The 16,250-nt window shown below is 41.7% G+C and overlaps 1 protein-coding gene across 8 annotated transcripts in view; it reads right to left on the reverse strand.

Annotated features, from left to right (window-relative positions):
* LOC147012981 (phospholipid-transporting ATPase IF-like) overlaps positions 1–16,250 on the reverse strand; it is a 166,292-nt gene that overhangs the window by 18,501 nt on the left and 131,541 nt on the right. For all 8 annotated transcript variants that reach the window (XM_085854394.1, XM_085854401.1, XM_085854399.1 and 5 more), the window contains 3 exons: positions 15,899–16,037; positions 15,271–15,373; positions 2,698–2,843 (listed from right to left, as the gene is read on the reverse strand). In XM_085854394.1, the coding sequence (XP_085710520.1) occupies positions 2,698–2,843; positions 15,271–15,373; positions 15,899–16,037 (388 nt within the window). The remainder of the gene's footprint in view (positions 1–2,697; positions 2,844–15,270; positions 15,374–15,898; positions 16,038–16,250) is intronic.

Below are 16,250 nucleotides of genomic sequence, written 5' to 3' on the forward strand. Positions count from 1 at the left end.
ATAGACCAACTCACCTTACCACCGGTTGAAGTCATATGGGGATTCTCAAGCTTCTGCTTCACGTTAACACCTGCCATGATTCAGGCGAGTGGATTCTCACCGAAACGTCGGCTTTATCGACTCGCAAAGCCAGGTTTTTTTCAATTATAAACTTTTACTGTTTTAATTCGACTAGATCAACAATAATAACCTGCATAGATTTATGTTTTATTAGTAATTTCAAATTCATTATTGTTCAGATCATCAATAATTATTATTCAGTAAACAAAAGCACACAACATCAAAAAGATAATGGGTTTCAAAAACCTGACAATTTGCTTTGCATTGAATGAAACTAATGTCAATTCCTTTCAAGCTCTCGTTTGCACAATAATGCATTTCTATAACTTGTTTTTTAAATGCTGATCTTCCTTCTCAAACTTTCAGAAGATTAATCATCAAGTAAAAAAGGTTTACAGTTTGCACCATGTGTTGGCTCGAAGAGTTATTTATATTCTTTACATTTTAAAAATAACTCGAAGGAAAAAGAGAAGTCGGCCTTGATGTTTCGGGCAGCATGCTCCCCCCATCGACTGGAGGAAATAACTGGAACAAATGGGATGCAGAGTTTATAACAACCCCAAACCCATTGGCTGATCATTGTGTGTTTCTCATTGGTCAAAGACGAATATTGGCTGATCAGTCCGGTTCGTTCCAAACTCTGTATCCCATTTGTTACAGTTACTTCCTTCAGTTTATGGACAGAGCATGCTGGCCCAAACGTTGAGGCCTACCTCTATTTTTCTTTAGAAATATTTTTAAGGTATAACGAATATAAATAGCTCTTTTAGAGCTAACACATGGTGGAAATCATAAACCATTAAACAGCATTATTTAATAAATTTAAAAAAATGAATTTTCACATAACGTGTGTGTAAAACCCAGGTGGAGGAACAGGTGTTGCAAGATACACAATTATCCTTAAAATTATTTTTAATATCATGTCGCCCCTACTTCGGTGGGCAATTTAAAGTGGTGACATTTCCACAGTGATACTTTCTTCTGTGACATCACAAATTTTAGTGTGTGCACACATCATCAATCAGAGGGCGCTATTTCTGTCATGTACATACTACACATACATCATACATACATACATACATAGCTCCATTATACAAGCAGAGTACCCACCCAACGGGCGATCTTGTTTGAAGCGTGCAACACGTTCCTTTGACACATCGCTTTATTTGGGTGGTGTATAGGCAACAAACCGCTGCCTCAATCACTCCCAAAAATAAAAATAACCCGGGTTAAGTACATGAAGCAAAAACATGCATATGATACTGCTTATATGCATATATAATACATCATGGTTAGTTTATAGTGCAAATAATTCCAATTGCATCCTATTCCCGAAAGGAAGAAAATGCCAAGATAGGTGAAATTTTTTTCAAAACATGACGGAATCAAACAAAGTTTCAGGAAAAACCTGCAGGGTGTCCTGAGTAATCCCTGAAAGTTTCAGCTTCCTTGGTCAAATCCTCTTGGAGGATTAGATGAAACATACAACATGCATACATATTTTCCCTCCATTATGTATAAAATTATGACCTATTTTAGCTCTTTCATCTGACTACATTTGCTTGCAAAATCATCGATCCTGAAATTTCTTTGAACGAGTACGTGCCCGTAAAAAAAAAAAAAATAAAAAAAAAAACATTTAATAAATAAATATTCAAACCGCGAGCAACAAACAACAACCACACAGGCCGTTTCTTCGCTCTCACATGCCCAGACGTGCGTGGCCCGGAAGTTCGCATATTATTCGCAGTTACGATTATTCGCAATTTAGTTTTAATACCCAAATATTCAATTAGCGCCAACGTTCGCAATGTCGTGGCAAGGAAAAACAAAAAGAGAAGAGAAGAGAGAGAAAAAAATTACTTCCTGGTTCGGAGCACACCAGCTCACTCTGATGTTACCGAAATTTATGCACCGTCTAATATGAAAACGATCATAACTTGGGGCATTGCGTTTATCTATAAATGTGCATAAGAAATTGAGAAATTATTAGAATACACGAAGTCATCACTCTCCGGAAGCCCGTACGTTGTAACCCGTAATGGGGAACGCGGCTGAGCTTCCCTTCCCCATCGTCCACGCCCACATTGCTGGAATTATAGATAGATAATGGATAGGCCATTCCAGAAATACAACTGAAAACCAAAACAGTTCTATCGAGATTGGACATGAACATGCATAACAAATAAAATCATTCTTGAGAAATGACTAATAAGATGTGAATATTTTAAAGATCAGTTAACATATATTAAAAGTTATGGTGGATAAGCTCAAATAATTTTTTTTAACAATGATTTAAGGCTCTGAGTGGAGCTTGTATGTAAATCGCATGCAGGACATATAGTATTAAATAGACATTGGCAATACACGTAGTAACGGAGTATAATCGGAATTAAATCTGGGTTCCGAGAAACGTAATCGCTATCGGTTCAGATGAGAATGCCATCTCCTTTTGCAGCCCTAAAAAAACCGCTAGAGTTTAAATCGTACTTGAGATTTCCCAGTTCTTACCTTTATTAATTTCCTTTACCCACCTGAAAAGAAACAAGTAAATACATTTTCCTATTGTTTACAATTGTACAAAGACAGTTTGAAGAGCAAAAGCACCTTCATTGTATTTACAATGATGACACCAACCTTGTAGAAAAAGTACTGCACAAGCTCAGCGATGCGGATGTAGTACAGGTGTCCATGCACCAGGATGAGCCGACGTAGTTGGCGGAAACGATGGATGGCATAGTCACTGTTTCTTGCTGCCTGGCGGCCCTCCTTACCAACTATGCCTGAAACAGTAATGTGGCGTTTAATGAGATTGCCAAGCATTATCCAATATTTACAAAATTATGAAACACCTCAAGGACCAAATAGTCATGACATCTCTCCCCCGCCCCCTCTTTCCACTTGCCTCAAAATGATTAAAGTTGACACACTAGTGGAGAATGGCAAATAAAAAAATAATAAAGTCAAGTTGGAAAAAAAAAAGCTCAGTCAAGTGGAGAATCACCCCTAAAGATAATGGTAAGGGCCTAAGTCCACAAAAAAGGTGCAGGTTCTGTCTCGATAATGCAAAACCATTAACTCAAAACTTCACCATGATGAAATGCTAAATTACAAACTAACTACACCCTCTGTCCCTCCACCTCTTTCCCATGCAAAATATTTTTCATTATATATTCCTTGAAACGTCCCATTGCGAAAACATTTCAGTCTAATACAGACGCTTAAGCAATTCAGTTGAGAGTTGGATATTGTAGTGGACTCTCATTAAAAGAAAACATCTTTGAGATAGACTTTGATTTTAAAAACAAAAAAGTAGAAAAACAAATTATTCATATAAAAAAAGAAAAAAAAAACCTCACACTTCTTCATGATGAAATACATATATCCAAAATAAATTGAATTTAAAAAGGAAAGTAAACTCACACTTCAGTTTTTTGTTTTGTTTTAGAATTACAAACCGATATCAACAATAATAAATTTCACACCAAATTATTTGAAAAACGAGGTGCTTTTCCATTCTACGAATGCCTTTCTTAGACAGCAATATTCCTAAAAAGCTATTCTATGGTACGGTTACAGATGAAATAATTAGGACCGTGAGAGCAACCACACACAGCACTGAACTTATCAATAGATTAAAACAACTAGTCAGACGTATACTAATACAGGGAGCCACAGTAAGCAGGTTAAAACAAGTTTTCTTTAAGATCATAAAATAAAACAACACCAAATAGAATTAGTGAAATACAATATCTACTATAAATGGATGAGGTGTGTGTGTCTGTGTGTGTGTGTGTGTGTGTGATGTTTTTTTTGTCGAGTTATACGGAAGCTATCTGATGTAGCGTGTGATACACCAAAATTGTCATGATCTCCTGAGTTTCGGCTAATTAACGACAAAAAATCCGGAAGAATATCATGATTTAAACACATGCCATGTTCAGGTGTATAGAGCAGCTTAATACGTCCTTCCGCGGCAAGGCATTCAAATTACAAAATAAATAATAGAAAGAATAACATGGTAACAAAGCATGTATTATATAACACCAATAATAATAGTATTACTTGGCAATAATGATAACAAATGTATAATATCCCCATCCTGGCCCAAGCATATCCAGGCTTGGTGAAAAGGCAAGCTAATGCTCAAGCAGTACAGCAGGCAGGTATGCTACAAATCCACGAAGAACAATGAAAATTTGGTCCAATGGACCATCAGGCCCACTGGTTAATAGTAAAAATATGATTAATGAGATAATTATATAAATACATTATTTATTTATTCATTTATTTTTTAACCATTTTCATTTGTTGCTGGGAGACAGTGCAGCATGTAGAAAAATCGTTATAAATAATCATTGGAATATTTGAATAACAGTTTGATTCAGAGGTAAGTGGGGTGTACATGCTGGGTGGTGGACATGTTATATTTAAGGTAAGATGTGCATGATTTAATGTATTATCATGTAATAGAATGTGTGATATGTGATAATGCATTAAATCCTCCAGCAAACAAACTTTGATTTGTGATATTACATTGATGGGTTGACGGACTGCCTGGATGCAACTGAGGTTGTGGATATATTGTTGTGGATAATTTACTGATGTGGATCCCCCATCTGGAGATGTTCTTGGCTCAAATGATCAACACCTTGAGGAAGAACGGTGCTCAGCTAATGATCCGTGCAGTCGGGAAAACAATCAATTGCTTACAGGTCAAGGTTCTCACTTTAGGTAAGAGAACTAAGTTTTGAGGTTTACAATTTAAATTAAGTTGAATATAGGATGTTGTGAAATTAACATCATTTACAGTAATCCTTATTATATTGTCATGGCTCTAGCGGCCAAGGCTAATCCCCCCGACCCAATTTGTGGTGACGGGCGGTTAACACCGCCAGCCTGGGTGGTCGAGCGTTTTTTCCTTTTTAGGTGGTGGACACTGATCCTCAGAGATTATCATGCGTGTGGGAAGGGTGGGGCGCAATGGCGGTGGAACGGGGGCACAGAAATGGATGCACAGCACAAGAAGGGTTTATACTCGAACCCCACGACAGATACACTGACACAGCCACTTAAAATAAACACATTTAATGATAATAGACAAGTATTTACAAAGGATGATAATCAGAATACAAGAATACGTGAGATAAATTAAAGTCTAAGTCGAAGCGACTCTACACACAGACAAATACAGACAAGGGGAGAAAAAAAATAAAAGAAAATTCCTCCTTTATTCTGGCATGAGCTTTGTCTAGAGATGGTCTTTGTGAAACATGGAATCGAGGCACTTCTACTTGCACGTGTCGACGTGTGCAAAATGGCGCCAAATCGCTCTCTCGCAGTGTGAACGTTCGTCAGGCAATTTGTGAGCGGTATTCAACACCAAGGCTCAGAGACCCAGTGCAGCTGCTTCATGCGTCGATCGTCCTCACCGACCTGCTGCCTGATGTATACGAGGTTCGGGGTCCATTCCTCATGACACAACTAAGAGCCAAAGGCCAGTGTCTTGCTTCACCACGCGAGCCAAATCGCCTCAGCATGAACACAAAAATAGTGCCGTCTTCTTCATGCATTAAAGGAAAGCCAGCCATAAAGCCCTGTGCATCTCCTAGGCCATCTCCTAGCTACATTCTCTCTCGAGCACGTGCGCCCCTCACTCCGCACTCGTGCGTTCCTTCCCCTGAACTTAACTCTGACTGACATCACACCAAACCCCCGTTTCCTCCTCCGGGGCCTTGGCTTGCTCGCACGAAACCCGGGAAGGCGGGGGCTCCACTCGTTCAGCACATTTGGCAAGTTTCTGACATCACGCCTGTCAATTATCAGCCCCGGGGGCGTGACTTCACTCGCCGTCACCCTTGGAGACGGGGCTTCTGCCTGCTCGGCACGTTTAGCTCACTTGTAAATACAAAAATGCTGGCTGGCATTTGGCTCTCGGTTGGGTTATGAGGAACGGACGCCAAGCCTCGTATATATCAGGCAGCGGGTCGGTGAGGACGATCGACACATGAAGCAGCTGCACTGGGTCTCTGAGCCTTGGTGTTGAATACCGCTCACAAATTGCCTGACGAACGTTCACACTGCGAGAGAGCAATTTGGTGCCATTTTGCACACGTCGACACGTGCAAATAGAAGTGCCTCGATTCTATGTTTCACAAAGACCATCTCTAGACAAAGCTCATGCCAGAATTAAGGAGGAATTTTCTTTTATTTTGTCTCCTCGTGTCTGTATTTATGTCTGTGTTGAGGTGCCTCGACTTAGACTTTAATTTAGCTCACGTATTGTGATATTCTGATTACTATCCTTTGTAAATATTTGCCTATTTTCATTAAATGTGTATATTTTAAGAATCTGTATTTTTGTATTTGTCGTGGGGTTCGAGTATAAACCATCCCTGTGCTGTGCTTCCCCATGACTCCATATCTCCGCCATTGCACCCTGCCCCTCCTGTGCGCATGATAATCTCTGAGGATAAACGTGTCTGCCTCCTAATAAGGAAAAAGTAAATAAATAAAGCGCTTGGCTATCCGGGCTGGCGGTGTTGACTGCCCGTCACCATAAATAGGGTTGGGGGGGGGGGATTAACTCTGGCCGGCAGCGCCATGACAATATTATATTTTAGGAAAAGTCCATACCGTACAATTATTAAAGTGTGTGTGTGTGTGTGTGTGTGTGTGTGTGTGTGTGTGTGTGTGTGTGTGTGTGTGTGTGTGGTGTTGTTGTTATCTCCATATGTGGCTTTCAGAAGGTGAAACGGAGCCCTCCCAGGTCTCAAAGTGTATCCACATTCATGTGTGCGTGTATATACCGTGCGATCAGAAAGTATTCACACCCTTTCACTTTTGTCCATTTTGTGTTACAGCCTGATTTAAAATGGATTAAATTAAAATTTGTCATCACTGATCAACACAAAATATTCCATAATGAGAAAGTGAAAACATATTTTTTGAAAATTTTACAAAATAATTAAAAATCTGAAACGTCTTACGTCAATAAGTATTCAACCCCTTTACTATGACATCCAAATTGAGCTCAGGTGCATCCAATTTCCTTTGATCATCCTTGAGATGTCTCTCCAACTTGATTGGAGTCCACCTGTGGCCCATGGGTGAAACTGCAGAACTTTTGAAAAAAAGGAAAAAAGGACATTTTCCTCGGGGGATCCAGGGGTATGCTCCTTCGGAAAAAAAAAAGTTTAAACATGCATTTTGGGGGTGATCCTGTCCATATTGTAACAAGAAAACTATGCAAATGAGTGATATTTGGGGAAGATTGTTTTTCTTTTAAATTTCACCTGAACATTCATTGCTGGAGCCTAGTGTTGACGAACAGTGAGGGCAGCTGGCTGAAGATCTTAGGGTCTTGGGTTTGAGCCCATCTCCTGCTGTTGAATTAACACCAGGTGGGTTGACTCAGTCCATCATCCTTCCGAGATTTGCAATATGAATAACTGGGGGCACTGCATCAACGTTGACCAGCGGGGTCGTGAATGTACAAGTGAGGGAAATACGTCTGAAAGGAGTTCAAACGCCACAAGAGAATGGCAAGTTTCCGAAGTACTTCGCCGAACAGAGCGAGACGTGCAAGGTACCACAAAGACAAATAAAGGTACCGATATCAAGGGAAGAATCGTTACCAGGGAAACTCCACGATTAGGGTTTCCCTAAATACAGCACAACACAAAACACAGAAGATCTTTGTGGAGTGGAATGGAGCCAAGCAGGTGGATCTTTAGCGTGGAAGGAAAAGACGTCTGAGGTTTTCAGAATCAATCGATTCTTTATTTCAACTGCGACTGAACAACTCTCTCGTCTCTCTTCCGGTTGCATCGGGTTCCAGAAAACCCCCGATCAACCTGAGCTCGAGAATATTTACATATTATAACCGGAAGATGATGCCGCTACAGATCGCAATGGCACACAAGCTCTCCTTGACCTTTTCTGGGATGATTGAAGAAGAAGAATTCTCCTGAAAGATAAATAGTAAGTCTCGTCTCGGTGATAATTCAAACGCTCTTCTGCAGCGATTATAAATCACCCACGCGCGATGAATGAACGCCACAACCTTCCATTCCGATCGGGGGAAACCACGCCTTTTCCTTTTCTCCACCCCCTTTTACAATTTACTCCATATTCTTCAAACTCAATCTCTCGATATTTTCATTCCACAGAGCATCATTCCAATTACAAATTAATACGACACCATCAATATAACAAAATAAAATGTGAACAAACACTCGTGATGTAAATGAATATAAATGCAATTCCAACGTGATAACCAGAACAGACGAATCTGCCGGCGAGGAAAGGCGGATACGCAAAAAGGACGTACGCACGGTGTCTTGCCTGGCGGACATCTCATCACCAGGGTAACGCGCTTGCAAGCTTTTGTAACCAGCTGACGTCGACAAAAATAGCTCATAATAAAAACGACTATGGGAGTAATTCACATAATCGTGGTCATGATGTGTCATCGCGTAATGTCGATTCGTTTATTAACCCATTTCTTCCGGATGCTAACATTATTGCGTTAACATCCGGAAGAAATGTGTTAATAAACGAATCAGCGTATTGGAATAGCACCTCAATTCCCTATAATCGCGGCATGATTTTCTGATGACGTGTGCGAAAACCTCCATATGGGTCGTTACAAAAATACGGATCTCCATAAAATACGGAAGGAGTTTCCACGGATGAGTGGGCAATTTGATTGATTGGACATGATTTAGAAAGAAATGCACCTATCTCTATAAGGTCCCATCGTTGACAGTACATGTCAGAGCAGAAACTCCAACATGAAGTCCAAGGAACTGTCCATAGAACTCCGAGATAGAATTGTGAGGAGGCATAGATCTGGGGAAGAGTATAAACCAATTTCTAGAGTGTTGAAAGTTCCCAAGGAGCACAGTGAGCTCCATCGTTAGGAAATGGAAAGAATATGGAACTACCCAGACTCTTCCTAGAGCTGGCAGTCTGACCAAACTGAGCAATTGGTCAAGAAGGACCTTGATCATGGAGTTGACAAATAACTCAATGACCACTCTTACAGAACAACAGAGTTCTTTATCTGAATCTGAGACTGGAAAACCTGCCGGAAGGACAACAATCTCTGCAGCACTTCACAAATATCGGCTTGATGGGAGAGTGGCCAGATGGAAGCCACTCCTGAGAAAAAGGCACATGACAGCACGCCTGGAGTTTGCAAAAAGGCACGTGACAGACTCTGAGAGCACAAGGCAAAATATCCTGTGGTTTGACAAGACGAAGATTTAACTCTTTCACCTGAATGCAAAGCAGTACGTCTGTCAGAAACTGAGCACAGCTCATCACCCATCTAACACCATCCCTACCATGAAGCATGGTGGTGGAAGCATCATGAAATGGGGATGCTGTTCAGTGGAAGGAACTGGGAGACTTGTTAGGATCGAGGGAACAATGGAGCCAAGTACAGGTAAATCCTTGAGGAGAACCTGCTTCAGAATGCAAAACACCTTCGACTGCGGCAAAGATTTACATCCCAACAGGACAATGAACCCAAGCATACAGTCAAAGCAACACTGGAATGGATTCATAACAAGAACATGAATGTCCTTGAGTGGCCCAGCCAAAGCCCAGACTTGAATCCCATTGAGAATCTGTGGAAAGACTTGAAGATTGCTGTTCACCGACATTCCCCATCCAACTTGACAGAGCTTGAGCAAATCTGTAAGGAAGAATGGGAGAAAACCCCCAAATCCAGATGTTCAAAGCTGACACAGACATACCCAAGAAGACTTGAAGCTGTAATCCCTGCCAAAGGTGCTTCTCCAAAGTATTGACTCAGAGGGTTGAATACTTATTGATGCAAGACATTTCAACTTCTCATTTGTAAAAATTTCGAAAATTATGTTTTCACTTTGTCATAATGAGTTATTTTGTGCATATCAGTGACAACATTTAAATTTAATCCATTTTAAATTCAGGTTGTAACAACAAAATGTGTATTAAGTCAAGGGGTGTGAATACTTCATGAAGGCACTGTAAGTTGTCATGGTTTTGGAACCATACCCCAGGGAGAGCATACTTGGACAAATAGCCTACCCAAGGATTAGTTATTTCTTTAGTCTATGTTTAGACAGACCTTTGCCCCTTGTCGATGGGTTATTTTTTTGGGGGGGGGAGGGGGGTGCATGCGTTGAGGTCAGTTCGTATTTCACCAGTGTGATGTTTTCCTTCTCCACCACCCCCCTTTGCTCCTTTCAATCTTTCAAATCTTTCCTCCTTTACCCCCATCGGTTTGTCCCCACCCCACTCCTTTTAATGATACCTCCTTCACACCATTGGTCCATTTCACCAATCCCCCAATGACCCCTTTCACCAAACATCAAGTCAACGGTCCCTCCTTCGTCCCTCAGTCAGTCTACATCCCTCTCCGTTGCCACTCCATTCGCGCATTGCTTAATTGGGCACATTCTGTCCGTCTGTGGTTATTAATCCTTCGGGCCGATTGGATTACCTTCACCGCGTGGGACTGTCTCTCTTCTCATATGCATGCTTATGGCACGAAGTGCAACACTTTTCACGTACATGGTGGGGTGCGGCACATCTCGCAGGCAGGATACAGTGGTGCATTGTACAATGAACGCTTGCGTGCGAGGGAGGGAGTGGGGGGCTCTCATCACGCATGAAGGGAGGGGTGGGGGCTGTGTTGAAGTTCCCACAGAATGACGTGGCATTTTCTACAAGCTGCGTTGTGGACACGCCCACATTAGATGCGCATCAATGAGAAGCGGGCTCGCACGAGCCGAGACAGAGAAAAAGCCAGACCCAGAGAGGGAGAAGAAGCTGAGGAGTGGACGGACAGGATGCCCCAAAACTTCTCCGGCGAAGGCCAGAGATGTGTGCAGGGAGGGAGGGAGCCCATGGTGCAGAGGAGAGCAGTATACAAAGCCCAGAACATGGTTTGGTTCGTGGGGGAGCTGCTGGATATGGGGCCCAGCAGAAACGGAGCGAGCTGCTTACCGTCGCATATATTGCACGCTGGATTGGATCTGCTCTTTTGTGGATTTTGCTTTCTTGTCTCGAGATACTTTTAAATGATTGCTTGCTTGTGTGTGTAAATAAATAATTGTTGGTTGTTATTTCCAATCGTCTCGATTGTCCTTTCCTTCATTGGTCTGACAGTGTACAGAGACGTGATAGAAGTAAATAGACGCCATGATTTTTAAAGAATTTATTGATTGAACATTTGAAGTACATTTGATCCATTTTAATACAAACACTTGTATTTTGTACATTTGCCATTTGCAGATTTCAATGCTTTTACTCTTTCAGGCACAGAACTAACGAGTTCTGAAATTTTCTCTTGTGGAATTTCTGCCGAACCTTCAGGCAAACGGGTTCACAATTCTGCCCGTGATGTTGGTTTTCTGGACTTTTTCCGCACAGCTCGATCCAATATGGCCCAGAGGTGTTCAATGGGATTCATGTCAGGAGACTGACTTGGCCGTGGAAGTCGCTCGATCCCATTTCTGTCCTGTCATTCTTTGGTCTTTTTTTCATTGTGGCATGGAGCTCCATCTTCCATGAATAGAGTGTTGTTTTTGACCATCTGACCAGTGGAGAAGACAGGGAGACGTCCATCCTCAAGGATAGAAATGTGTGTCGTCGTGTTGATGTTGCCAACACACTCCACAAGCTCTGACCGGACAGTGCTCCAGATTGCTCGCCACACCATCATTGAAAAACGACCGTGTTTGACAGTTGGCTGCAATCAGTTAAAAGAAAGCTCTTGACTGGGAAGTCTCCAGACCCAAACACATCCACTGTCAGAAAAATGATCAAATTGGGACTCACCTGAAAAAATTACAGTTTGCCAAAACTCCAAGGGTCTGTTGGCCATCTTGTCAGCACACTTCTTTCTCCTTTGAATGGTGGCTGGTCAAAGAAGAGGTTTTCTCCTCGCTGCTCTCCCATAGTAGCCCAGTTGATGAATGCACCGCACGGCAGTTATTGAGCAAACTTGGATCTCCTCTGCAACATTTGCTGCCTTGCAACGAGAAGTTTTCTCAATGGATCACTTGACAGCTCAAATACAAGCGGTAAGCGGAATGCCAAGGTAGAAATCGTAGAAAGCGGAATGCCAAGGTTCTGCCCGATCTGATGCTGGCTGACTCCACCTTCCGAATGGCCAACAATTCGTCCTCTTTGAAAATCGGAAAGGTCGTGTGCTCCCTGGGTTCGAGGCATAGTTAATTGTCATACACGACCCAGGAACTCGTTTCTGCAAAGAAATAGTCGAATATTAGTGCAAATCACCAAGTAAAACTTGCTTTATTCAGATGAAATAAAGAAATTTAAGGTGTCTATTTACTTCTGTTGTGTCTCTGTGCAAGTACTGAAGGATGGGAAGTTGTACCCCACCTCGGTCTTCTTCTTCTTGCGTATGGCAGCTTGGCTGCCAGGTAGCTATCATTTTGTTAGGGAACGACGATGCCGCTGATGTTGTGCCCCTATACCAGTACACTGGTGCTCATTTTGCCGACCTCGGAAGGATGACAGGCTGAGTCAACCCCACTTGGTGTTAATTAAGCGGAAAACGGGGCTCAAACTGAGGACCCTAAGATCCCAAGCCAGCCATCCTAACCACTAAGCCAATACCAGGCTTGTATCCCACCTGCTTTGCTCTGTTAGCCAGTGCTGCACTTATCTGTTCCACTCAGCAGATCACCAGATTTGGTGCCAAGGGTGTTGCCTCTATTTAGGTTACCGTGCAAATCGAAGGGTATAACGGAAACATTGAAGCGTAACCCTGCTAAGCCGGAAGTCCAAGTCAAGCGGCTACGGCTGTGGAAGAACTAGAGCCCGTTGGACCACGGAGTTATCTGTGGTTGGCGGCCTCAGGACCGGGTGTTCATGAGAAATTCGAGTGCTACCCCTTGCGGCGAGCCCCGAACCCTGGGGGCCGTAACTATATATATACGTGTGTGTGTGTGTGTGTGTGTGTGTGTGTGTGTGTGTGTGTGTGTGTGTCTGTGTGTTTTGTCTGTCTCGGCCTTAACCTTCTCTTTCTTTTTTTTTTAACCATTTGAGCTTCTGTGATCAAATTTTCAAACAAACCTTAATATAAGAATATGGAGAAAAATAATGAATAATTGGGTCAAAATGACAAAGGGGATATTCACAGTAAGTACAAATAGGCCTTACCAGCCCGTCAAGCACAAGACGTCCATTTTTATTTCTATATATTTATATATTTTTTATTGGTTCACGAGCGCCAGCCAGAGTGACCACTATATTCATTATGTCTGTGTGTATGTCTGTGTGTCTGTCTGTCCAGAGCATAACTCCATGGACTTTGATCCGGTCTTGATGAAACTTGGTTATGTGTTCGATATCAATGTCTTCTTCTTCTTCTTCTTTCGGCTACTCCCGTTAGGGGTCGCCACAGCGGATCATCCATATGATCCGCATAGTGATTTGGCACATGTTTTACACCGGATGCCCTTCCTGATGCAACCCTGGTAGCCTCTTACGACACAGGGATCTGGTACACCTATTTTAACCAGGGTATACACCGGCCCAGTACACTGGTACTCATTTCGCCGACCTCGGAAGGATGACAGGCTGAGTCAACCCCCTGGTGTATTAATTCAGTGGCCCAACGGGGCTTGAACTCAGGACCTTTTGGATCCCAAGCCGCTGCCCTAACCACTGCGCCAACACCAGGCTGTGTTTGATATCAATGTCTCGTTGTGTTTTCCTGGATGAGGGCGTGCTACACCCATTGTGGGCGTGCCACGCCCAAAAAAAAAAATCGCCATTTTTAGGGGGTAGTCGGATTTAAAAATCTATCTTCTCTGAGGGAATTGACTGAATGGAATTGGTTCTTCGGTATTTGAATAGCAAAATGAATTATCCAAAACTTGTCGTTGTCCAATTTTTCATTTTCGTCCCAAGGTCAAGGTCACAAACTTAGAAAATTGCGAATTGTGACATAAAAATCATACGACCGCCCAAACTTTGAGAGATAGGATGACAATATTTTTTATGCATAATCTTGAGGTCATTCCCCACCTAAATTCTTGAAACCATTTTGCTCTATCTCGAACACCTTGCCCGTGGTGCCCCCTTCAAGTTTGTTTTTACGCTGATTTCATCAATGTATGGATATAATCCGAGGAGTGCGAAATGTCATATAGCCTATATGACGTTATATTGTTCCTGGAATGTTCCAGAGGAAGTTTTGCACCAAAGGTCATAATCCTTGACCTTTGACCTTTAAAGTTCACAAAGGTCAAATTTTTAAAGTTGTGGGAATCGAACCGGGTTTTCGACCTTCTTCGACGAACTAACTCCAATAAGCTATAGCACGTATCCTGTTTCCTTATTTTAATGTCCACAACATTGTTTTGTGACCTTTAAAGGTTATGCAAAGGTCAAATTTTGAAAGTTGTTGAATGAAACCGGGTTTTCGACATTTTGCAGCTAATCACCTGTCACCCGTACCACATCATGTTGATCATTTTTATAACTTGGTCAAAAATTATCACATCGTCTCATCCTTGACTTCTGAAACAATCTACATCGTCAAATACCGCTCGTGAACCATTGTCGTCTTCAGACTTGTTGTTATTATTATTATTTTTATTTTTTTAAAATCACTTTCATATTTATTTACCATTGAGATTCAGTGTGTCTGTCCAAACTACAACATTTTTACCAATTGAAGTTTCATCATCAAATCTTCAACAAACCTTTATTATGAGAATATGAAGAAAACAAATGAATAAAACGTCCAATTTTAACTGTCGTTTTTGTCAAGTTTAGTTAGAATACAAATTGGATGCAGAAGGGCTTTGTATTTTGAGATGCTTTCGCAATTTGTAACGATTCCTCAGAAACACTTCATCTTAACAATAACCTATAGTACAGTGCAGTGTTCAAAAAAAAAGTTTGGGCCCATTCATGTTTGAAATAATGGTTGCACCAAACTTGATTCCATCAATCAGAAATGTTTACACAAAAAATTCGTGGTGTCCAGTGATGTAAAACATTAGAAAATTAATGGCACAATGACAGCATTATTGACTGAGAAGGTGTAAACATTTGTCTTTGGAGGTGTCATCGATGAAAAGTTCAAAATGTTGCTCTTGCAGCATTGCGTAATGCTTGTGCCGATATAATTGTCGGTAGGTATGAGGATTGATCATCAAGTTCATGGTGACGTACCGATACCAACATGAGCCTCCTGAATCATACTGACATCGTTTGCTCCATCACCGATAGCAAGCGTGATGGGACTACCGGGCAGCTCTTTCACGAATCGTACAATCTGTTAAATAAAAAAACCATGAGGGTGACGTCTTACAGTTTTGTACTGGCTGTCTGTATCGCCATCAATCAGATTAATTTTGAGGCCACATTTTCTTGCGTGGAATACATTGTCAGAATTCATGCACATGAGCACAAACTGCAAAAGATGCCACAAAATTCAACAACAGTTTTTAGAGTTTACAGAAATTTGTTTCATGACTTAAAAAGCAGACAGTGCAATAATTCCAACACAAATGGCACAGACATCAGGCAAAGCATCAGTGAATACACAACAATGGTCACACGTGGTCCAAGAGAACAAACTGATCAGGCATTGCTGCTTTTTGGCAGCATCATATACCTATAGGCCCAATTGTCCTGTGGCAGCTCACCGTGTATATTAATCAAAATAATAAAACCCAAACTGTGGGATACCATTCACATTTTGAATAGATTTATAGTGGTTTAGTCAGCAGCAAATGAAAACCTCTTTCAGGACAAGAATGTCAAAGTTAGGTCAGGAACAATGAAGGAAAATACATACCTCAGCTTTCTGCAGGGGAGACATACGACAGCAGACCACAACACTGACCCGTTGGCACACAGCTTGCAGGCGTGGTCGATCTGACAATAGTTTTGCAACACAGGAGCCCTCAATCACTAGACCATGCGGAGTATCAGCCCTGCCAGACACCACAGCAAGAAGGCAGCTGTCACTGTCAATATGTGGCTATCGATAAGATGGCTGAAGTTCTAAATGCTAGCTTAAGGCTCTCGATACACATACAGTGTACTCAATAACCCTGCAACGAGTAAGACATGTTTGAAGGCCGAGGTCTATGTCCCAAAAAGGTTCTAACAGGACACAAAAACTGATCTTCACCCAATTTACTCCG

Source organism: Eptatretus burgeri, chromosome 14 (genome assembly GCF_056783735.1).
Source record: "Eptatretus burgeri isolate ZD-2024b chromosome 14, Ebu_testis_v1, whole genome shotgun sequence".
Taxonomy (NCBI): Eukaryota; Metazoa; Chordata; class Myxini; order Myxiniformes; family Myxinidae; genus Eptatretus; species Eptatretus burgeri.